We start from the raw sequence: 25,623 nt of genomic DNA, 5'->3' as shown, positions 1-25,623 counted from the left end.
GAGAAGGCATGTGTCAGTGGAGTGGGATGTTCTGAAGCCAGATTGGAATTCGTAGATTCGATTTTTTTCCGCCAGGTACTGTTCGTAGACAATTTTTTCCATGACTTTTGAGATGGAGGTAAGAATAGAAACAGGGCGATAGTTACTGCCCTTTTTGTGCAGAGGGGTCACTCTCGCAATTTTGAAGTCCTTGGGGACGTGTCCCCTGTTTTATGGAGAGGTTTATTATGTGTGTGATGACTGGGGTGATGGCAGCTGCTGAGTCTCTGAGGAATTTGGAGGGGATGTTGTCATGACCAGTGGCCTTGTTAGGTTGGAGGGCGCTCAGTTTTTTGAGTACCTCATCTGTTGTTACCATTTCCAGTTTTGAAGTCGTCTTTGCGGACCCCTAGGTTCTTGTAGTATGCTACTATGTGTTCTACCCCATAATGCCCTGAGTGGGAGGGTAGTTTGTTTACCAGTGTTGTGGCTATGTTTGTGAAGAAAATGTTTAAGTAATTGGCTACATCCAGCTTGTCTGTGATGAGCGTGTGGTCCGTCTTTATGTTTATGTTTGAGAATCTGGTTTTAAGTTTTTTACTGCAGCCTAGTTGATTATTGAGTAATTTCCAAAGTTCACATGGTTTGTTTTTGTTTTCCTCAGTTTTGTCATTGATGAAATTTCTTTTTTCACTGCCACACTACAGAAGGTTAACCCTTTCACCACCCACACTACAGAAGGTTAACCTTTCACTACCACACTACAGAAGGTTAACCTTTCACTACCACACTACAGAAGGTTAACCTTTCACTACCACACTACAGAAGGTTAACCTTTCACTACCACACTACAGAAGGTTAACACTTTCACTACCACACTACAGAAGGTTAACCCTTTCACCACCACAGTAGAGAAGGTTAACCCTTTCACTACCACACTACAGAAGGTTAACCTTTCACTACCACACTACAGAAGATTAACCTTTCACTACCACACTACAGAAGGTTAACACTTTCACTACCACACTACAGAAGGTTAACCCTTTCACCACCACAGTAGAGAAGGTTAACCCTTTCACTACCACACTACAAATGGTTAACGCTTTCACTACCACAGTAGAGAAGGTTAACCCTTTCACTACCACACTACAGAAGGTTAGAACGGGTCAAGTAATAATGAAGTACAGACCAGACCTACACCAATGCCTATGCAACAAATGCATCCATTTCTTTTAAAGGACATTTTCTAAAACAGATATAAATAAAATGTATTTTTTAGAGCATTTCCTCCAGAATGCTTGAATTGTTGCAGTCAAACATAACAGCCACGTATTCCTCACAGTCATGTCCTGTTCTCTTCCTCAGCACGTAGACCACACCTATACAGAGCAGCAGCAGAAGAAGGACTCCAACTCCCAGGATGCCGGAGCAGAGCAACGACTACAGGGTGGTGGTGTTCGGGGCTGGCGGGGTGGGCAAGAGCTCGCTGGTCCTACGCTTCGTCAAAGGCACTTTCAGGGACACCTACATCCCCACAGTGGAGGACACATACCGACAGGTGACTGGGAAGGAGGAATAATAATAATAATAATTATTATTATTATTATAATAGTAATAATAATAGTATTAATAATAATTAACCCTTTCACTGCCACACGACATAAGGTTAACCCTTTACTATCACACAACCGGCGGTCGTGTGGCAGTGAAAGGGTTAACCTTCTGTGTGTCATCGCAGTGAAAGGGTTAACGTTATTTGTATAGCACCTTTCATACAAGAATTGCTGCTCAAAGTGCTTCACAGCAGTAAAAAAATAAAAATGGCAGTGTATTGTGGACACAGACCAGAGCGTGTGAGCGGCGCGGCGCGGGGAGGGGGGGGGGAGCGGGTGGTTTTGAAGTGAGCGACGGAGTGGGTTTTAAAATGGGTCGGCGCGACTTCCGGAGCAAGAGCTCTCCTCCGCTCCAAGCCGCTCCGGGCCGCTCAGTGCACACGATCACACAGAAACTGATGTAATATACATGTAGTACAATGCCAAAGCAACAGGTGGCGATGTACAAACATGAAGGCCCTTTTCAACCAATGAGAAGGGTGAACCGTCACTCACATCCTTCTAGACCAAAGTATAATCCGCCATCTTTAACATTTTAATCGCCGAAGACGCTGGACAGCGTCTTTGATATCAATATTTCAAAAATCTGTGATCGAAATCATATTTCTCCCCCGGAGACATGAGATGTACTGGTGAGCCCCTCTCAACTCTCTAACGGTTCAAGAGCGCCATCTGGTGGCCGATCGGCGGATCGCCCAGGGAAGAAACAGGAAGTGGAAGCTGGTGCTCATTTCAATTCGGTCCGATCACTCGCTAATAGTCCCAGGACTCGAGCTGATCACAACGGATAGTGATCCGTTACCAATAACTCGATAAACAACATGATTTGGACGTATATACTATTATACAACCTGGAAATGGATCGGATATTTCGACATCCCATAATAGAAAAGATTCTATTCCACGCTCATCTCCCAACGCTACGAGGAAGCTACGGTGAGTTTCAGCGTTATTTGTTAACGTCTTCGATACTAACTGCTCTAATGATCATATCACCCACACTAGATGAATGATATAACGTTGCCCACGGAATTATAAACGACCCCCCCCCCCCCCCCCCCCATCCGGTCAACATCAGATCATACGTAGTAACTCCTAGAAGCACGTACAGTTGACATTTTTTATCTTGCACAGATTCCTACCAAACTGTATTTGATCATCAATATAATGCATTTAGGGCTATAAATCAAGTTCTGGAGAAAGCTGCAGAAAACGATAAAAACATACTTATACTTTAGACCGTATTTTAGTATGAATATGTGAATGAAAAAGTATAACGTTGCTACACCCTGAACAATAGATATAGGACGTTGAATGGGCCATAGTAATGTCAATTTAGCAATAAAATTTAAAAAGTTATAGTCCTGCAAAGAAGGGGAACTTCTCCATGTTAAATAGGGCTGGCGAGGGATGGTAAATTATGAATTTAACCCCGGCGATCAAAGTGTTAAAGTTAACGCTGTTGTTGTTAGCTTACATGCTAACGTGTATGGGATCGACCATAGCATTGCGGCTAGGCTAGCTACCATGGCTTAGTAGAGCTAGTTGAATGGATAAACGTTATTTAACATTGCAGAATGGGTACAATTACAAATACGGCTCAATACAAACAATTGTTAACACTTTGAGTGCCGGGACACGTCTTTTCACGTCTTTGCTGGCCATGCTAAAGTTGCCGGGGGACGCTGTACAGCGTCCTTATATCAATATTTCAAAAATCTGCGATCGGATTCATAATTGTGGGGCGGCGTGGCTCAGGGGTAGAGCGGGTCGTCCAATGATCGAAGGGTTGGTGGTTCGAATCCCGCTCAAGCCCATGTCCATCCCACTGCCGTTGTGTCCTTGGGCAAGACACTTAACCTACTTGCCTCGTATGAATGTGTATGCATGTGAATGAATGTTGGTGGTGGTCGGAGGGGCCGTAGGCGTTGATTATTCGCCACGCTTCCGTGAGTCTGCCTCAGGGCAGCTCTGGCTGCAATTGTAGCTTACCACCACCGGTATGACTGTGTATGAACGAATAATGGACTCTGTGAAGCGCTCTGGGTGCCATGAAGAGCGCTATATAAATCCAAGTCATTATTATTATTATTATTATAATGTCCCTCCGCTGGCCTGAGATCCACCAGCAGGACCCACTGAGCTCTCTGGCGGTTCAGGAGCGCCATCTGGTGGCCGATCGGCGCAATCGCCAAAACAGGATGTTGATAGAGGTTGTCATGACGACCGTAGTACTTCCGGGCGCTCGCTATGGTTCATGTGACTCTGGCTCGTCATGCTACACGGTGATCGATTGCCAATAACTCGATAAACAACATGATTTGGACGTATATACCATTATACAAGCTGGAGATGGACCGGGTAAAAAATATATCCCATAATGATAAAATTTCTACTCGACGATGATCGCCCAACGGCGCGCGGAGACTGGGGTGAGTTTCAGCGTGTAACGTTACCTTCTTCGATAATAACTGATATTATCAACATTTGACCCACATTAGATGATTGGTATAACGCTGCCCACGGAATTATAAACGCCCCCTCGCCCATCCGGTCAACATCAGATGACGTGTAGTAACTTCTAGAAGTACGTCTAGTTGGAATTTTTTATATCGCGCTGATTGCCATCAAACTGTATTTCATCATCAATATAATGCATTTGGGGCTATATATCACGTTCTGGAGAAAGCTGCAGAAAGAGATGAAAACATACTTATACATTAGACCATACTTTACTATGAATATGTGAATGAAAAAGTTTAACGTTGCTACACAATGAACAATACATATAGGACTTTGAATGGGCCCTAATAATGGCAATGTAGCAATAGAATTTAAAAAGTTATAGCCCTGCAAAGAAGGGGACTTTCTCCATAGACAAATAGCGCTGGCAATCTATGGTATATCATTAATTTAACCTTAGGCAACCAAAGTGTTAAGGGGCCCAGGGGGTGCAGACTGTTGTAGTTTGGTCAAATCAAGCTAATTTACATCATGCTCCAAAAAAAAATTCTGCTGAGCGAGCTGTGGAGCGGGGAGCGCTTGATTCGTAAATGAAGGTGAGCGGTGAGCGGAGCGGTGAGCGACTTGGGGGGGCGGGCCAACATGAGCGAATGAGAGCGGAACCAGACGTCTAGAGCGAAGAGCGGATTTCTCGAGCACTCCGCTCCGCTCACATGCTCTGACACAAACAAAAACATCTTGCACAAATAAGATAAGATATTCCTTTATTGATCCCCTTGGCGGAATTCAGGCATCATAGCAGCGGGGGGGGGGGGGGGGGTGTGGTGGGGGGGGGGGGGGTTCAGGTGGTAGAAAAGCAGTGTAAACAATAAACAAATCAATATAATTAACTCTGGACATGTGCATATGGGCAACAAGGTGCGAGATGAGGGTATGTATGCCCTCTCAGTTATATTTGCCCCTACAATAAATAGTTACAATATATAATCTATAATCTAATCTAAATGTAATCTATTATATAATCTAAAAATGCTAAAGCTAAATGCTAATATATGATCTCATAAGTATACAGTATTCATAGATGAAGTATAAGAAGTATTGTCATTAAGGTGCTATAGTTGCTTGGCTATATTGTCTTTTAGGTGCAGGTCCCTGCCCACTGTTGTGGAGCCTGATGGCCGCTGGTATGAAGGACTGACCCATCTTGACTAGCTTGTCGTAGAGGGGGTGGGAGGGATCCAGTCGTAGAGGGGGGGGGATCTCCAAGATAGCAGCCAGCTTCCTTCTCATCCCCCCTCTCTAAACCAAATTAATTTGGTTTAAAAAGGAATGGTTTTGAATCCTTTTACTTCACCGCCATAATGGGGGACTTTGATGCAGTGGGTGGTGTGGATGTGGAAGCGCCCCACGTTCACTTACTGTTACTGTAAAAAAAGAAAAATTGCTATAAAAACACCACATCAAGAAAGCAAAGTAGTCAAAACAACAGGCAGGATACACTGTCGCAATTACAACCTTGTGATCACCTGACATAATCTTTCATCTGCTCATTGAAATGAGTTCATAGTGATCTAAGAAAATAAAGCAAAGTGAATGAGGGAAATTATAGCTCAATAAAATAACAGCCTAGCCGACATCTTCATGGAGGGATATATACAGTATATATATCTTTATATATTAAACTGTATATCCTTGTCAAGTGAGTAAGAGGTTTTATTCACACGGTACAGGGATTCTTAGGAATGCTAAAGTAAAACAAAACAATTATCTACAGACCTTTGCAAAAATCTTTCTTGGAGAATCAACTACACTGAACGCTTGAACATTTACTGTACATTTAGTCATTTAGCTAACACTTTTATCCAAAGCGAAGTTCTGTACAACAAGTCAGCAGGAAGGTACAACTCTGGCAGCTAAGTAACAATGTTCATCAAACAGTGTTGAACTTGAGTGCTACAGTCTTGAGTGCATAGTAAAGACATATTAGCAGAGTAGTAATATAGGCAAGGAGGATTCCTTAGTTTGCAACGTGCATGCTAGTAAAAGGTTAGTATTATTATTAGATGTTATTGGTGAAACGCCCCAAAGCTAAGAATATATCTTGACCGACCAGCTTGAGCAAAACACATTCCTCTTAAAGACTAGTGAACATGCAGAGAGACCAGAGAGCCAAGACTCAGCCCTGTGATGACATCTGATTTGGAGCTGCTCCCATGAATGAACTAGAACGGCACTTAGAGAGATGATACACTCGCCCTTAGGGATGTTCCATATTGGCTTTTTTACCGATATCCGATATACCGATATTTTCCAACTCTTTAATTTTTTTAAATTTTAAATTTGTTGGACCTTATGGTGTTCTTGTTCTGTTCTTGACTTATTGTGATGTTTCTTCTTGACTTGTTTAAAGAAGACATGTACGGCCCATGGGGACATTAACGTGTGTTGTCAGGCCTTATAAATAAATTTGATTTGATTTGATTTGATTTAATATCCGATACCGATATCAACTGATATCAACCGATACCGATATATGCAGGGTTCCCCCCCCCCCCCAAACGGAATAATTTCAGTTAATTAACATTACATATCTCTTGTCGTGGAATTAACACAACATTATGCATACTTTTGACAATAAATAAAATAAGAATGTGTTCTTACTTGCTTGCCTGGGTAAATAAAGGTTAAATAAATGTAAAAAATCTAATTTTTATGCCATTATCGGACATCCCTACTCGCCCTACAACTTGCGAGCCGCCCCCTCCAGTCCTGAACCACCAGCCCTCCAGTCCTGAACCACCAGCCCTCCAGTCCTGAACCTCCAGTCCTGAACCTCCAGCCCTCCAGTCCTGAACCACCACCCCTCCAGTCCTGAACCACCAGCCCTCCAGTCCTGAACCACCAGCCCTCCAGTCCTGAACCACCAGCCCTCCAGTCCTGAACCACCAGCCCTCCAGTCCTGAACCTCCAGCCCTCCAGTCCTGAACCACCAGCCCTCCAGTCCTGAACCACCAGCCCTCCAGTCCTGAACCACCAGCCCTCCAGTCCTGAACCTCCAGTCCTGAACCTCCAGCCCTCCAGTCCTGAACCACCACCCCTCCAGTCCTGAACCACCAGCCCTCCAGTCCTGAACCACCAGCCCTCCAGTCCTGAACCACCAGCCCTCCAGTCCTGAACCACCAGCCCTCCAGTCCTGAACCACCACCCCTCCAGTCCTGAACCACCAGCCCTCCAGTCCTGAACCACCACCCCTCCAGTCCTGAACCACCAGCCCTCCAGTCCTGAACCTCCAGTCCTGAACCTCCAGCCCTCCAGTCCTGAACCACCACCCCTCCAGTCCTGAACCACCAGCCCTCCAGTCCTGAACCACCAGCCCTCCAGTCCTGAACCACCAGCCCTCCAGTCCTGAACCACCACCCCTCCAGTCCTGAACCACCAGCCCTCCAGTCCTGAACCTCCAGCCCTCCAGTCCTGAACCACCAGCCCTCCAGTCCTGAACCACCAGTCCTGAACCACCAGCCCTCCAGTCCTGAACCACCAGCCCTCCAGTCCTGAACCACCACCCCTCCAGTCCTGAACCACCACCCCTCCAGTCCTGAACCACCAGTCCTCCAGTCCTGAACCACCAGTCCTCCAGTCCTGAACCACCAGCCCTCCAGTCCTGAACCACCAGCCCTCCAGTCCTGAACCTCCAGCCCTCCAGTCCTGAACCACCAGCCCTCCAGTCCTGAACCACCAGCCCTCCAGTCCTGAACCACCAGCCCTCCAGTCCTGAACCACCAGCCCTCCAGTCCTGAACCACCAGCCCTCCAGTCCTGAACCACCAGCCCTCCAGTCCTGAACCACTAGCCCTCCAGTCCTGAACCACCAGCCCTCCAGTCCTGAACCACCAGTCCTGAACCACCAGCCCTCCAGTCCTGAACCACCACCCCTCCAGTCCTGAACCACCAGCCCTCCAGTCCTGAACCACCAGCCCTCCAGTCCTGAACCACCAGCCCTCCAGTCCTGAACCTCCAGCCCTCCAGTCCTGAACCACCAGCCCTCCAGTCCTGAACCTCCAGCCCTCCAGTCCTGAACCCCCAGTCCTGAACCACCAGCCCTCCAGTCCTGAACCACCACCCCTCCAGTCCTGAACCACCACCCCTCCAGTCCTGAACCACCAGTCCTCCAGTCCTGAACCACCAGTCCTCCAGTCCTGAACCACCAGCCCTCCAGTCCTGAACCACCAGCCCTCCAGTCCTGAACCACCAGCCCTCCAGTCCTGAACCTCCAGCCCTCCAGTCCTGAACCACCAGCCCTCCAGTCCTGAACCTCCAGCCCTCCAGTCCTGAACCACCAGCCCTCCAGTCCTGAACCACCAGCCCTCCAGTCCTGAACCACCAGCCCTCCAGTCCTGAACCACCAGCCCTCCAGTCCTGAACCACCAGCCCTCCAGTCCTGAACCACCAGCCCTCCAGTCCTGAACCACCAGCCCTCCAGTCCTGAACCACTAGCCCTCCAGTCCTGAACCACCAGCCCTCCAGTCCTGAACCACCAGTCCTGAACCACCAGCCCTCCAGTCCTGAACCACCACCCCTCCAGTCCTGAACCACCAGCCCTCCAGTCCTGAACCACCAGCCCTCCAGTCCTGAACCACCAGCCCTCCAGTCCTGAACCTCCAGCCCTCCAGTCCTGAACCACCAGCCCTCCAGTCCTGAACCTCCAGCCCTCCAGTCCTGAACCCCCAGCCCTCCAGTCCTGAACCACCAGCCCTCCAGTCCTGAACCACCAGCCCTCCAGTCCTGAACCACCAGCCCTCCAGTCCTGAACCACCAGCCCTCCAGTCCTGAACCACTAGCCCTCCAGTCCTGAACCACCAGCCCTCCAGTCCTGAACCACCAGTCCTGAACCACCAGCCCTCCAGTCCTGAACCACCAGCCCTCCAGTCCTGAACCACCACCCCTCCAGTCCTGAACCACCAGCCCTCCAGTCCTGAACCACCAGCCCTCCAGTCCTGAACCACCAGTCCTCCAGTCCTGAACCACCAGTCCTCCAGTCCTGAACCACCAGCCCTCCAGTCCTGAACCACCAGCCCTCCAGTCCTGAACCACCAGCCCTCCAGTCCTGAACCACCAGCCCTCCAGTCCTGAACCACCAGCCCTCCAGTCCTGAACCACCAGCCCTCCAGTCCTGAACCACCAGTCCTGAACCACCAGCCCTCCAGTCCTGAACCACCAGCCCTCCAGTCCTGAACCACCAGCCCTCCAGTCCTGAACCACCAGTCCTCCAGTCCTGAACCACCAGTCCTCCAGTCCTGAACCACCAGCCCTCCAGTCCTTTTTTTTAATCTATTTTTTCTCCCCCTTTTTCTGTATTTTTCTCCCATCCCCAATTTAGTCGTTATGCCAATTCCCTTCCTGGTCGTTGCGCGCATTTCCCCCCCACTTGTCGGCCTAGGGAGGGTTGAAGACTATCACATGTCTCCTCCGATACATGTGGAGTCAGCCAGCCGCTTCTTTTCACCTGACAGCGAGGACTCTCACTGGGGGAGTGTAACACGTGGGAGGATCACACTACTTCCCCTAGATCCCTTCCCTGCTGAGCAGGCGCCCCGACCGACCAGTAGGAGTCGCTGTTTACAACGACCAGGATACACACCCCGCCGGCTTCCCACCCTGCTAACACTGCCAAATTGTGTTAGTGTGGACGACCGACCAAGCCGGAGGTACCGCTGACAGCTGGATTCGATCCCAGTGTCTCTGCGGTGGTAGGCAGGCGCTTAGTCCGCTGCGCTACCCGGCCGCCCTCCAGTCCTGAAAACCACCAGTGTCAGTGCGTTCTCGTCCCGCGGTCTAAGGGGATTGAAACATCCGGTCATCTTGTGTTACAGTAGCAATGAGGCTCTTAATTTAATTAAAGTTAGGCTAGTTAACAAAACATATAATCCTCCTCTTAAAACCTCACTTGACCTCTCACCCCACATGCAGTTTAAAGCTGTAAATTATTTGCAATACTGACCTGCCCAGCAGAAACAGAGCTCTGCATCAAGTTCAAGTTTCTTTATTAGTCGTCATACAAAAATACAGAGTACTTTTATATATAATGCTTCTTTCTGTTTTGCTCCAGAGATTGTGCTAGATAAAAATAGATAAGTGTAAAATAAGTATAATAAGTATAAAATAGAAGTCAAGTACGTAGACAAAAGTGTACAATGTAACATATATAAAATATACAATGCAGAGTAGAAAAGTAACTGAGTTACAATACAATATACAGTACAATGCAGAAATGGGATGAGGTACAATTTAGGTACAATTTACAGTAAGGTGTGATGCGGTATGAGTTGTAGTGCAAATTCTTTACCAATAAATATAAAGTGTGTTAGGTGTCTAAAGTGGGTAAAGTGGGTGCTGCAGTGAGTTGTATGTTTAAAGTGAGTGTGTGCGTGTGGATGTGTGTGCTGTGAGTGTATTTGATGGTGTGTTACATCACAGTGTCATCGCTCTCTAAAGCCCGTGCATGATGTGCAACACCAGCCTCCCACAGACTCCCAGAGGCAGCTTTACATAGAAAATATGTAAAGTCCCAGCCTCTGATTGGCAGATCAGATTGATGATTGATGCAGGGAGCTGATCCCAGGGTCGCCCCACTGCGTTCCTCTTCTGAAAATACACACAATGTGCAAAACCACCTGCCAATCAGAGGCTGGGAAATGTTTTATATTTGTATTATTATTATATATATATTTTTTTTTTTATTCAACTTAAAGTCTGTGGAAAATGGGCTTGAAAGGTGATACAGAGCTTGCTCTATTTCTGCTGGGCAGGTAAACTCACTAATATATCAGAAGTTGCCTACTGCAGCTTTAAGGACTACAATTATGCAGTAACATCTGAGAGGGAGGGCCTAGATCTTGGCTACTGACACCAATATGGGAGACAACGCTGAGCTTTATTCCATTTCATTACACATTTAACCCTTTCACTACCACACTACAGATGGTTAACCTTTCACTAGTAGTGAAAAGGTTAACCGTCTGTAGTGTGGTGGTGAAAGGTTAACCGTCTGTAGTGTGGTAGTGAAAGGGTTAACCTTCTGCAGTGTGGTTTTGAAAGGGTTAACCCTTTGTTGTGTGGCAGTGAAATGGTTAACCTTATGTATTGTCGCAGTGAAAGGGTTAACCATTTGGCAGTGTGGTAGGGAAAGGGTTAATTCTGACTATGCACTTGTGATTAGACGTGATCGAACTGATACTTTACAACTTGAGCAGAATCACTCTGCCTTTTCTTTTCTTTTTGACATTCAATTACTTCATTTTTCTAGGTTCTGTTCTTTGTATAATGTTTGAAACAAATATAAAAATAGTGTGAGAAAGTAATTAGTTGAGGTGGTTCTATATTGTGGTTATATTGTGGTATATGTACATTATAGATGTATTCCTAGGGGTGTAAATATTTGACCGATCCAATTAGATTACGATTCTTCCGGCAACGATTCAATGCATCTTGAAATCTCTTCATTTGACCACGATTTGATGCGATGCGATTCGATGAATTTTCTATCAGTTAATACCCCCCAAAAAAAATTATACACAAATGTGTCTGGGGGAACTGATTCACTCGGCATGAATGAACTATATAGGTAAATAAAGGATCGACCTATTAAAAAAAATGCATCGATGCATTATTTGTTACACCCCTATGTATTATACATCAGCAAACACTGCAACAGGAGGTAAAGTATGGCCTGGTGGTAACGTTGTCTCTGCTGGGTTCCTTGCAGGTGATCAGCTGTGATAAGAGCGTGTGCACGCTGCAGATCACCGACACCACGGGCAGCCACCAGTTCCCCGCCATGCAGCGACTCTCCATCTCCAAGGGACACGCCTTCATCCTGGTCTACTCCATCACCAGCCGCCAGTCACTGGAGGAGCTCAAGCCCATATACCAGCAGGTTGGTGTTATTACTAGGGCTGTCAGTTTATCGCGTTAATTAGATTAATTAATTACACAGCAAATTATCACGTTACGAAAATGTACTCAAAATGTATTACATTATTATTATATATATTTTTTAATTTAAATATTTTTGTATCATTCATTCCATAAAAACGTAGAATACACATTTACAGACTTTTTTTTAATATGGTCCATTTGCATGTTCTTGGTATCTGATTCTAGGGACATCTAATGGATCTCAGGGAATGTATTCCCAGTGTCAGAAATACTGTGTCTGTTACTAGGCTTGAGTAAATTGTAATGAACCAAATGAGAATACATTTTTAATAACACCATGTTAAAATTGACCAGACCTGAAAAATGTAAGCAAATGAATAAATGGAAGATGATTAAACAGAAGGTTTTGTAGATACAGTACTGAATTCTGCCATCCGGACACATGCAATTTGAAATATGATATCAGGCCTAAAATGGTTATGCGATTAAAATGCGATTAATTTGATTAATTAATTACAAATCCTGTAATTAATTAGATGTATTTTTTTTTATCGCCTGACAGCACTAGTTATTACTCAAGTTTTTTTGTTTTAGTTTTATTAAGGATCCCATTAGCTGGTGCCGTGGCTCCCAGATATAGTCTTCCTGGGGTCCACACAACATAATACATAAAACAATTAATGCATAGATCGATACAAAAGATAAAAACAAGGATTTAGTATACAGCAAGTAAGCTACTTTCACAGATGCTATAGATTGAAATTAAAAACAAAACAATTAATTAAAAACATACAATAAATACCCATTTTTAAAGATACAAAATGAGAAAACTTGTAGGCTAATAGGCAAAAACCCATACACAAATGCAATACACACATTAAATTAAGGCAACAGCTGAAAGTGTGATTTGAGTTTCTTTTTAAAAATTGATTTACTAAAAGTGTAGAGATAACTAGGTAGGTTGTTCCAGAGTGTTATGCACCTATAAATAAATAGGTTTAAAGCATTGGTTCTAGGACGAGGGAGTACAAACTGCCAATTTCTGGCCCCTCTCGTATTATGGTCCTGTACTGTACTTAAGCACAATTTCTAGCTACTTGTACTTTACGTGAGTATTTTAATTTGAGGGAACTCTTTATACTTTTACTCCACTACATTTATCTGAACCCATCAGTTACTAGTTACTGGATTACTAGTACTAGATTTTGCATAGAAAACGTGGCAAAAATTTATGAAGATTATATACTTTCACTTTTGAAGCCTGTCAACTTCAAGAGGACGTAATCAGAGCAGCATAACTGCGGCATAACCCATCCAACACATTTCCTGTCTAGTGATCAATAAATAATTCAGATACAGTTTCAGACTTTATTGTCACAGGAGTGAGATTGTTGAGGAGTTCAATTCCTTTTGTTATTGGCTCCTCTGTCTTGCAACAGAATCATCAATAAAGTAGACAAACTTAAACATAGACAAAAGAGAAAGCAATAGAAATAGTCTAAAAGCAGCATAGGCAGCAATAAAATCAATCAATCAATCGATCAACCAACCAACCAACAAACCAATCAATCAATCACCCAACCAACCAACCAACCAATGAATCAACAAACTAACCAATCAATCAATCAATCAATCCAACCAACCAACCAACCAATCAACCAATCAATCAAGAATAGAATCCCATGGTATTGTTAAAATATCCGGGAGGAAACGGACAGAAACATTTCTTTACTCTTCTGGTTGTTTTTTTTGTGTCCCGTTAGAAGTGACTGACAGCGTGAGCTCAGAGGTGCGTTTGTGTGTCGGTTGATGTTTCTAAAAGAGAAGATGAGCAGTTTAACCAACCTGAGTCTTTTAGCTGCTCAGTCCCTCTCAGACCAGGCTGCAGAAACAAATTAGTGGGGGGGGGGGGGGGCATAAAATGTCCTCGAGGGGGCACAAATGGCGCTGTGGCTTGCTTGGCACTGCCCACGGTGCTGAACTAAACAGCAGAGAGGCAATTGAAAAATCTAATTTCTCTCTATCTTAAGAACATTCACTTATACAAAAACAGACTGAACGGATATATATAACAGACCTGCTGGGGCAGCGGACTGAGAGCAGGGGACACAAACAGGCTGGATAAGATGGTCAGGAAGGCCAGTAGCGTGGTTGGGGTGGAGCTGGACTCTAGCGAGGGTGGCGGAGAGGAGGAGCCTCGCTAAGCTCCAGGCCATCAGGGAAAACCCCTCCCACCCACTATACACAGACTTGGCTGACAGGAGGAGCATGTTATAGGCTCACACTACCTAAATGTAGCACTGAACGGCACAGGAAGTCCTTCATTCCGACAGCCATCAGACTATACAATGCATCACTGTGCCTCACTGCATCACTGAGCACAGAGTGACAGTTACCATCTTCCTGGACTCTTACTTTTTAAACAGCACTGTGCAATATTACACCTACTGTAGACTTCAGTATATTTTTACTGTATTTATTTACTGTATCTTTTATTCTATTTTTATTCTATTTCATTTTATTCTATTCTTAGGCCATTTGTTTTGTTATTCTTATTCGTGACTTGTTCTGTCTAAATGTTTAATGTTGAGTGATTTGCAGTGTAAAATTTCCCTCAGGATAATACATTTCTATTCTATTCTATATCTTTGAAAAGTCTCCATTTATTCAACACTTCTGAATTCACTGACAAACTGAACTGAACTGACAAAAATAAGGTGCATAAAAAAGCAAACAAAATTCCTCCACAGGCTACTCACCATCATTATTAGTAGAGCGGCAAGTGGCGTTTGGGGACAGAGTGAAATCTTCTTAAAACACTGTCCCTCCACTCATTCCTGAACTTTTTTGTTAAGTCCTTCTCAAATGCCAACTGAATTAAATTGGCCTTGCGTCGATGAAGCATACTAAGGCGAAGTTCTGTAAAGACGTTCTTGAGGGTAGACAATTAATTCTCACAGAGTGCCGTGCTAGCTTCAGTAGTGTTGTTGTTGACATCAGTGCCCACTGCCCACTAGGGCTCTCCCCGACTAAGGATTTGGATAGTCGACTTTGATTGGCAAAAAAAAAAAAAAAAAAAAAAAATTCACCAGGGCGGGCACAGCTGACTCAGTGGGCGGGCCCGGCCCCCAAATGCCCGCCCATGCCGCCAATTTCTGGCCCCTCTCGTATTATGGTCCTGTACTGTACTTAAGCACAATTTCTAGCTACTTGTACTTTACGTGAGTATTTTAATTTGAGGGAACTCTTTATACTTTTACTCCACTACATTTATCTGAACCCATCAGTTACTAGTTACTGGATTACTAGTACTAGATTTTGCATAGAAAACGTGGCAAAAATGTATGAAGATTATATACTTTCACTTTTGAAGCCTGTCAACTTCAAGAGGACGTAATCAGAGCAGCATAACTGCGGCATAACCCATCCAACACATTTCCTGTCTAGTGATCAATAAATAATTCAGATACAGTTTCAGACTTTATTGTCACAGGAGTGAGATTGTTGAGGAGTTCAATTCCTTTTGTTATTGGCTCCTCTGTCTTGCAACAGAATCATCAATAAAGTAGACAAACTTAAACATAGACAAAAGAGAAAGCAATAGAAATAGTCTAAAAGCAGCATAGGCAGCAATAAAATCAATCAATCAATCGATCAACCAACCAACCAACAAACCAATCAATCAATCACCCAACCAACCAACCAACCAATGAATCAACAAACTAACCAATCAATCAATCAATCAATCCAACCAACCAACCAACCAATCAACCAATCAATCAAGAATAGAATCCCATGGTATTGTTAAAATATCCGGGAGGAAACGGACAGAAACATTTCTTTACTCTTCTGGTTGTTTTTTTTGTGTCCCGTTAGAAGTGACTGACAGCGTGAGCTCAGAGGTGCGTTTGTGTGTCGGTTGATGTTTCTAAAAGAGAAACATCATTTTTTTTTTTTTTTTTTTGAAATATTATAGTGAAATATTTTGCACTGTTGTCGCATTTATCTTGTTGAAATCCTCCCACAGGTTCTTTTTACTACCACATATTTAATTGAGACCCTCTATTTGTTTATTATTTCAATTTAGCTGGAAATACATTGCTACATCATTCAGTAACATTTGCAGAGCCTTATAACAAAAACATTATTACGGTCACCATTGTGACCAGTGGGATTAATCAACTAATTTTATTATTTATTTTTCTATTTCATTTAACATTGCACATGTTAAAAGCCATATTTTTTACTCAAAATGTGAGTATTACCAAGTCAACTTGTGTTCTTAAAACAATGACAATAAACATAGTTTTATTAGGTTGAAATAATGTGGTTGTGTACTTATTTTTCTGGATTATTATGGATTGAAAACTGAAAACCTTAATGCACAGTAACTGAACTCAATATTTTTAAGTTCTGGTAACTTATTATTATATATTTTTTACAGTGTAGTCTTGCGATCAATCAAAACTTATTTACACGATATACCTCACATTCACCCTCCATTCACATCCTGGTGTTCTCCTGGTGTTCTCCATTAGGCCTGTAGGTGGAGCTATGACAGCCCACGTACAGTACACACACCGATGGTGTGTGATGTGTCCAAAAATGAATGGGCAAATGTGAGTGAAATGGTCGCACTGTATGCAGCTGTTTGTCTGCATTGCATCCCCCCCCCCCCAACTCAGATTTAGGGTTGATACAACCATCATAATAATATTGTTAATAATAACAATAACGATAATGATGTAATAATGTAAAAATTATCATTAAAAATACCTGATTATGAGAAAAAATATTTACGATGCATGGAATATTGTTGAGGCACACTAGTTACAACTATATTTCAAACAGGCACTCCATGTCAAAAAGGTTGCTGACCCCTGCAGTAGAGAGACAAAGTAGGAGAGACACTGGAGAGAAAGGACTGGAGTGGGTTTTTGAGACGTGTAGCTCCAGAAGCAGGGATCTCAAACCTGGGGCTCAGGAGGTAGAGAGTGATCGTCTCGTAATAGGAAGGTTCCAGGTTTGATTCCCGCTCCTCCCGGTAAGTGTGTCGAGGTGTCCTTGAGCAAGACACTTAACCCCTAATTACTCCCGATTAGCGGGTTGACTTGGCACCTTGCATGGGTACATGGCACGCCTCTGCCATCGGTTTGTGAATGTGTGAGTGAATGTGTGGAACAACAATTGTAAAGCGCTTTGGATGAAAGCTATAGCTATATAAAGTGCACCATTTACCATTTCACCTGGAATATAAGGACGACCATCTCAAACCTCCCAACCTAAAACTCAACCTGCCACTCCTTCCCTATAATACACTGCCAGAAAAATTACTAAATATTTTTCATTTAGAAAGTGAGTTTAGTAGGAGGAAATTAAATTTTAAACATCAGTTTGCACGTAATAATAATAATGACTTGGATTTATATAGCGCTCTTCATGACACCCAGAGCGCTTCACAGAGTCCATTATTCGTTCATACACAGTCATACCGGTGGTGGTAAGCTACAGCCAGAGCTGCCCTGAGGCAGACTTACGGAAGCGTGGCGAATAATCATCGCCTACGGCCCCTCCGACCACCACCAACATTCATTCACATGCATACACATTCATACGAGGCAAGTAGGTTAAGTGTCTTGCCCAAGGACACAACGGCGATGGGATGGACATGGGCTTGAGCGGGATTCGAACCACCAACCCTTCGATCATTGGACAACCCGCTCTTTTTTTTTTTTTTTTACTTTTTATTATCAAAAACAGTCATATTTTACATGTTATACATTTCAATTATATACATACAATATTATTTCAGAACCAGATATATAACACTGACGAAGGAATATGTAATTCCGAAACATGTTTCAGGCTGCCATTACATTTTGAACCTGAGAGTGCTGGTCTGGCTTCACTGCTTCTTTTATATAATACTTAATGGGACTTCAGCACCCAGTGTCGTATCTTGAGAGCGCGGTCTAACTTGACATTAGAACCAGATCCTTCCCTTCCCCATACAAAACAAGAAAACCACTATCCAAAACAAAACTCTACTTGACCTCTCTCCATCCTTATACATTTCCCGCTGTCAATAAACCATTTCTCAAACATTTCTTTACTCATATATTTTCCAGACAGTTTTAGATCTTTTTTCATCATGCTTTTAAACAAAGGCCACACCTCCACCTTCTTTTGATCAAAAAAAGCTATCCTTCTTCTGTACACAATAGCATATCTAGCATGGCTCAATACATAATTCATCAAGTTTTTCTCCTCCTTTTTCCCATAAAAAAACCCAAACAAAAACCTCTTTTTCCAATCCAGCCCATTCTCCCTCCCCTCTCCCCAGTTCACCCCCAGGCCCTCTTTCAGCCTTGTATGAAACACCTGCAGACCATCGCATTCCATAAACATATGCATAAAAGATTCATCTTTGTCGTTGCACACATCACATACCCTACTTATACTATTATCAATATGACTTAACACCGTTTGTGTGTACATCCTATTGTGTTTCAACATAAAATCATTATGTTCACACTCTATACTATTAAACTTTATATCTACATTGCCCCAAATAGTCCCTCCCACCAGCCCCGGAAAGACCCTCTCCCAAACCTGCTCTGACGCTGGTATCTTCTTTTCCTTCAAGACAAAAAATCTATATATTTCTTTACTTTTTACACTACCTATATCTTTCTGCTTCTCTCCCCTCCCTACCTTCAACTCTGGCAGTCCACATCTTTTATTTGTCCCACACTCATTATCTATTCTCTCTCTCCACTCTCTTGGCAACGCACTTTTAATTTTTTTAAAACCAGAAGAAACTGATGCATAGCTGTATTCCTCCTCCAATTCTATCACTGTGTCATATAAAGCCCGTACCGGGAGGAAGCCCGGTACAAACTCATACACACAATCCTTCACTTGTCTTATTCCTGCTCTCCAAAAAACTTTATTATACAAAACCCCCATTGCAGGTAGAGTGGGGGTCGTCACAACTCTCATTAATACTTACTTTAGGGTTTAGAAATACAGGTTGGTTAAAAACCATTTCTAACTCTGTACATAAGTATTCTACATTGGGCAAGAACTCGGCCCACGCCTGCAGTACCTCCCTATACAAACCAGGTATCCCCTCTGTCATGGGCAATTTAAACCCCATGAACAGACCATTGTCCCCACACTTGCCTATCTTCTCTACACATCTTTTACTACTCCATTCACAGCATTTTCTACTGTCTCTGGCATGTCCAACACACTTAAAGCATACATTAATTTTGACATTAATAAGCTATTTACTATAATTACCTTGCCTTTTAGCTTCAAACACCTCTGTTTCCAATACTGAAGCATCCGTCTTATTTTATTTACTATACCTGTCCACGTTAAATCCCTCTCTCTACTATCATTCACCCCTATCCATATCCCCAAAATTTTGATGTGCTCCTCCGCCATTTTAAAAGGGAAAACACATTTATCTATATTCAAATTACCTATACATAATAATTCCGACTTATCCACATTTATCTTAGCCCCTGATGCTCTACCATACACCCTCAGACACTCCATTATTCTATTTACACTGTCAATATTCCTTACTGTGAAGGTAGTATCATCCGCATACTGTTGCACCAGACTCACCCCCCCATTTGGTATTTTAATTCCTACAATTTCCTTTATACTTTTAACATATGTTGCAAGTGGCTCTGCAGAAATTGTGTACAGCAAGGCTGAAAGTGGACACCCCTGCCTCACAGACCGTTCTAAAGTAAAGACATCTGTGATACACCCATTGCACTTTACACAACTCTTTGCATCCGTATACAAAAGTTTTACCCATTTTATAATTTTTTCACCAAAACCAAAAGTATTCATTGTTTTCAATAAGAACTCATGTTCCACACGATCAAAAGCTTTGTTTAGGTCTACACTTAACAAAGCACATTCTTCATCCCTACCTGTTACATATTTTATCACATCTTTTATCGTTCTGATAGTTTCAGATATGTCTCTTCCAGGTATACTGTAGGCTTGCGTCGGTGCTATTATGCTCCCAATCACCCTTTTTATTCTATTAGCCAAGATCTTTGTCAACACCTTATAATCTCCGTTCAACAAACTTATTGGCCTGAAATTCTCTAACCTAGTTTTGCTGCCTTTGTTTTTAAATAACAAAGTCAAAACTCCAGTAGTCATTCCTTCCGCACACACACTGTTTCTTTCCATTTCTTTATATACATTCAATAATATTGGTGCCAGCAGATCAACAAAAGTTTTATAAAACTCTCCAGACAATCCATCTAGCCCCGGACTTTTTTTGATCTGCAGGCCATGAATTGCCTCTCTCACCTCCTTCTCAGTTATTTCTCCATCACACATATTCTTATCACTTTCCTCCAGCCTCATTTTCATGGTATTTAACACAATATTTACACACTCATTATCAACCCCTTCACTCTTGTATAGTTTCCTATAAAAAGACTCTACAGTATCCAAAACACCAACAAGATCATTCATTTTTTCACCTTCTTCATTTTCAATTTCTCTTATATATGTTTTCCTTTGCTTATTTTTTTCCAACCTTAAAAAGAAAGAGGTACACCTCTCTCCCTCAAAAGCATATTTAGCTTTGCTCCTTATAATTGCTCCCATACATTTTTTCCTCTCACTTGATTCCCACCTAGCCTCAAGCTCAAGGTACTTCTCTATATTGTGATCTGGATTAATTTTTATCTTCTCCTCCTCTCTTGTCAACATTTCTCTTAATTTCCATTCCTCTTTTTTCTTTTTATAATTCCGCGCTTTAGTATATCTTATACTTATTTTCTTTATATTAGCTTTCACATTACCCCACCACACACCCACATTATCTTTATATATTTGGTTTTCCTTCTCTGCACATATATATTTCTTTATCTTTCTCTGATACTCTTCCTCTTTTAGCACCCCTATATTCAAGCACCACACCCCCCCTCCTCTCATCTGCACTTCATACCCCAACTCCAAACATATAGCTGCATGGTCACTTAAATAATTAAATTTGTGCTCTATATTTAAAATGTACTTCTGTACACTTCTTTTTGCAAGGCATAAGTCTATTCTACTCTGCCTCAGTACACCCATCACCAATTGCTTTCTAGTGTATCCAATTTTACCTGCATTCTCTTCTCTCCAAACATCCACCATATCAGTTTCTGCCATTATTTTAAATAGTGCATTCCTAGATGTGTCAAATTTAAACACCCTACTTGTTGTATCCAATCTTGTGCACATAGTATTATAATCACCAATCATTATACAATTATCACTCATGTGCACCCTCAAACCCTCAAAAAACACTTTCCTCTCCTTTTCCGTATTTGGAGCATAAATACTACATAATTTATACGTAATATCATTAAACACAAAATCAATTATCAACACTCTCCCCTCAGTATCTTCATCTATTTTCCTTACATTATTAACAACACCTTTTTTCAATAATATAGCTACCCCACACAATCTCTCTGCTCCATTACTCACATATATTTCATCATTCCATTTCTTTTTTACTTCATTCATTACATTTTCTGTCCACCATGTTTCTTGTAAAACTATTATTTCTGCTTTATAGGTCATAAAAAGTTCCTCCATTTTCCCTACTCTTCTCAAACCATTTGCATTTAGTGAAACAATATTTAGTGTAGCACACATGACAGAAAATGTAATAAGAATGATCACATTAATTTATTTCGTCCTTTTCTCGTCTTTTCTTGCCCACGCCCACCCCATGTCCTCGGATGAGCTCTCTTTAGCCTGTTTATATTTGACACACTCAAATCCAATATCTGTATTGTATGTTTGAAGAAAAAAATACAATTTTCTTTGCATTTCTTAACCCATTTATATTAATAGAAGTAACTGTAATTGTAGAACACATGACAGCAAATGTGATGAGGTTTATTATATACACCATTATCATCTTTTTCTCCCTTTCCTCCCTTTTTTCCCCCCTTTAGGTGCGTCTTTTGTTTTTCTTTTCAAAAGGTTTATTGCCTCCCTACTTATATCCATTTCACAGCTTGACTCACCCGACAGTGAACCATCTGTTTCTGGGATTTCAGATGATGCCGCCAGCTCCATCACCTGTTTCTCTCCTTCAATCTCCAACTCTGTAGGTCTCTTCTCTTCACTGCCCCCAGGTGCATCAGAGGTATTCCCCTGGTTCGCCCGTGGCTCAGCCCTTTTTTTTCTTTTTTCTTTTCCCTCGAGTCCCTGAGCCACTCCCGAACCAGGTTTCCCCTCCGTGCCCTTCTGCCCCCCCGATACATAGCCATCAAGGCTGTCATTGATCTCGCAGCCGACGCTCCTTCCGCGCATCTCCGCTGCCCGTCCGCCTCTCCCACTTCTCTTCTGCCCCGCCGGTAAAACAGTCTGCCATTCTGCTGTTCCTCCACTCCCGTCTGAATTCCCCTCGTCACTCCGCCATTCTGCCCGCTGCTCGCTGTCACCCCTCTGCTGTCTCTCCTCCAGCCCTGCCAGCTCTGCGTCGATGCCTCTCCACGCCGCCTCCGCCGCACTGCTCTCCTTCTGCTCCGCCGCACCCGCACCGTCTGCCACCACCACGCCGCTTCCTCTCGGCTCTGCTACCCCGTCAGCTGCTGCCGCGTCTCTCGCTCCGTCTGCCACCACCACGCCGCTTCCTCTCCTCTCCACACCTCCCGGCACCTCCTCATCACTCTCACCCTGCCCAGTTGTTGTCGGGGTGGAGATCTCAGCGATCGCTCTCTCCAGGATATCGAAGACGTCGAACGCGGTCTCCTCTCCACTCTCCCTCTCCCTCTGCTTCGCCGTCAGCTCCCGACTGTCCCCCGTCCCGTCCAACGACTCCGTCTCACCCTCCTCCTCTCGACCTCCCTCTGTGGTCTGCATTGGCTCCTCCGCATCGCTGTCCTCCTTTTCTCCGTTCTCCTTCTCCTTCTCTCCGTTCTCCTTCTCTCCGTTCTCCTTCTCTCCATTCTCGTCCTCCGCCCCTCCTCTCTCCGTCTCCGTGGCTCCATCTGTCCCACCAGTCTCAGCGTCCTCTCCACGTCTCGCCCAGCCACCTTTCGCGAAGCCGCACCTGCATTCTCCATCCTCGGGACACACGCGACATTTCTCCCTTTCCTTACATTCGCGTGCATAATGACCCTGCTTTTTGCACTTATAGCATCTAAAGTCCGGACAGTCCCGTAGCACATGACCTGGCCGAACACACAACCGACACACGCGCAGCTGCTTATCGTGTATTACTCGGAAGTGATCCGTGCCCTGCAGCGTCTCGAACTTCACTGAGTACGGCAATGATTTCACAGTGTCTGTAAACTTCACCTTCATGTATCTCGTTCCATCCACCACATCTGTCCCTTGCCACATTTTTCTTTTTATCGGCGAAATTGCCCTTACTCCCCACTGAACCAATTTGTCCATGATTTCAGCATCGGTAATATAAACTGGTAGTGACAGAAAAGACACTATCATCTCATCATCTACTATCTCACGCGCCATTAAATGGTTGTTTTTTACTTTTATTCCATCCATGACTTTTGTCTTTATTTCCAGACTCTTTAACGTGATCTCATACTTCTTTGGCGTCTTATACCTGCAGCCCATCACCACCCCACACTGTGCTCTTATCGCCCTCAACATCTCCATCATTGTTACCCGTTCATCACCCTCTATATCTATCTCCACAGTGAGTTTTTTCTCATATATCAATTCCGTTCTTGTGTCTGTTTGCCTGGGAAGCCGTCCGCCATTCAGTCTGTCAACATCCATTATATCTGTCCGTTTACAATTGACCTACCGAAAGAAAGCCTCTCGGCACACAAACAATTTAATTTCCCCCAAACAGCACAAAGCTGCCGGGGGGAAACGAACACAATTAACAAAGTAGAAAAAAACAATAAATTGACTTACCATGGATAACTAGATACTTAATTTCTGTGTAACTCTCCACTCTCAAAAACACTGCTTCTCTCTCACTGCACACACTCAACTCAGCTGCTCTCAATCACCACTGATGACCAGACAACGCTCTACCTCCTGAGCCAAAGCCGCCCCACGTACCACACTTAAACACATGTGTCGTTCAGTTATTTGTGTAAAGTTGTGGAATTCTCTCCATAGCGAGCTTAAGGGATGTAATAGTGTTTGTCAATTCAAAAATAATTATAAAAAAATATATTTAGTCAGTATGAAAGTCAAATGTGATCTGAATAGTGAGAACTTTTCTTTTTTTTTCTTTTATTATTATTATTATTATTATTATTATTATTATTATTATTATTATTATTATTATTATTATTATTATTATTATTATTATTATTATTATTATTATTATTATTATTATTATTATTATTATTATTATTATTATTATTATTATTATTATTATTATTATTATTATTATTATTATTATTATTATTATTATTATTATTATTATTATTATTATTATTATTATTATTATTATTATTATTATTATTATCATTAAATGTTTTCTTGTTTAAACTGTGGATTGTTTGTATTAACAGAAATGGCTATGGGGCGACAATAATATGTACAAGAGGCATGGTTTCCATCTGTGGCCTTGCTCTGCTGGCAGCGTTTTATTCATTCACATTGACTCAGACCACAACAGCTCATGTGTTCTCCTCTCCGGGAGAGGCATGTGTGGGAAGAAGAAAAAGTAGGAGGGAACCAAGACTTATATACTCCCAACCTGGCGTAGACAGTAGAAGCTCCGCCTATAGCGCCCTCCAGTGGACACAGATATATATGCAGTCATGGGAGTAGTAGAGGACAGTTACAGTTAGTTACAACCATACATACACCCTCTAGATTCAACAGTTTGTTTCTTTGTATATGGTATAAATGATTATTTTGTGTAAATTAGGTTGTACGCCGACCATCAAGTAATACTTGTTTAGTTTAGGAATAAGGGGCATTATTTTTCTTCCTGCTCCTTTAGCCCATGGTACGGTATTTATGATTTTGTATGAAAAACTCCATGATTGTATTGTTTCCATGTGGCAAATAATAAAACTCTGAACTCTGAACCTGGCCCCTCCTCCCCCCGCAGGTGCTGGGCCTCAAGGGCAACGTGGAGAACATCCCCATCATGCTGGTGGGCAACAAGAGCGACGAGACCGCGCAGCGCGAGGTGGACACCAAGGAGGGCGAGGCGCAGGCGGCGGCCTGGAAGTGCGCCTTCACGGAGACCTCGGCCAAGATGAACCTCAACGTCAAGGAGCTGTTCCAGGAGCTCCTGACGCTGGAGAAGAAGAGGGACATGAGCCTGAGCATCGACGGCAAGCGCTCGGGCAAGCAGACGCGAGCCGACAAGCTCAAGGGCAAATGTAGCGTCATGTAAAAAAAAAGTGGTGGACGACGGTGGAGGAGGAGTTTATTTTTTTCTCTCTCTCTCTCTCTCTCTCTCTCTCTCTCTCTCTCTTGTTTGCCAGAGACTCTGAAGGAACGGGCAGGAACTGGAGTGAGGACAGGGGGGGGGGGTGGGGGGACGGGGGGGGGGGGGGGGTGGGGGGACGGGGGGGGGTATTCACTGAATGAAATGGGTTTATCCCCACCACCACCACCACCACCACCGCCGTCATTCTACTCTG

General features: G+C 43.3%; 1 protein-coding gene across 1 annotated transcript; it reads left to right on the top strand.

Annotated features, from left to right (window-relative positions):
• Positions 1 to 1,399: 1,399 nt before the first annotated feature.
• Positions 1,400 to 25,373, top strand: diras1a (DIRAS family, GTP-binding RAS-like 1a; the record flags this gene model as incomplete). The annotated part of the gene is made up of 3 exons (XM_084310388.1): positions 1,400 to 1,537; positions 11,817 to 11,987; positions 25,083 to 25,373. 3 exons carry the CDS (start codon positions 1,400 to 1,402, stop codon positions 25,371 to 25,373), a joined length of 600 nt encoding a protein of 199 aa, XP_084166514.1.
• Between the last annotated feature and the right edge of the window lie 250 nt (positions 25,374 to 25,623).

The sequence above is a fragment of the Notolepis coatsorum genome, assembly GCF_963971535.1.
Source record: "Notolepis coatsorum genome assembly, chromosome: 3".
Taxonomy (NCBI): domain Eukaryota; kingdom Metazoa; phylum Chordata; class Actinopteri; order Aulopiformes; family Paralepididae; genus Notolepis; species Notolepis coatsorum.
Note: the sequence above shows the minus strand (reverse complement) of the source record. Positions and strands in the feature narration are given on the sequence as shown.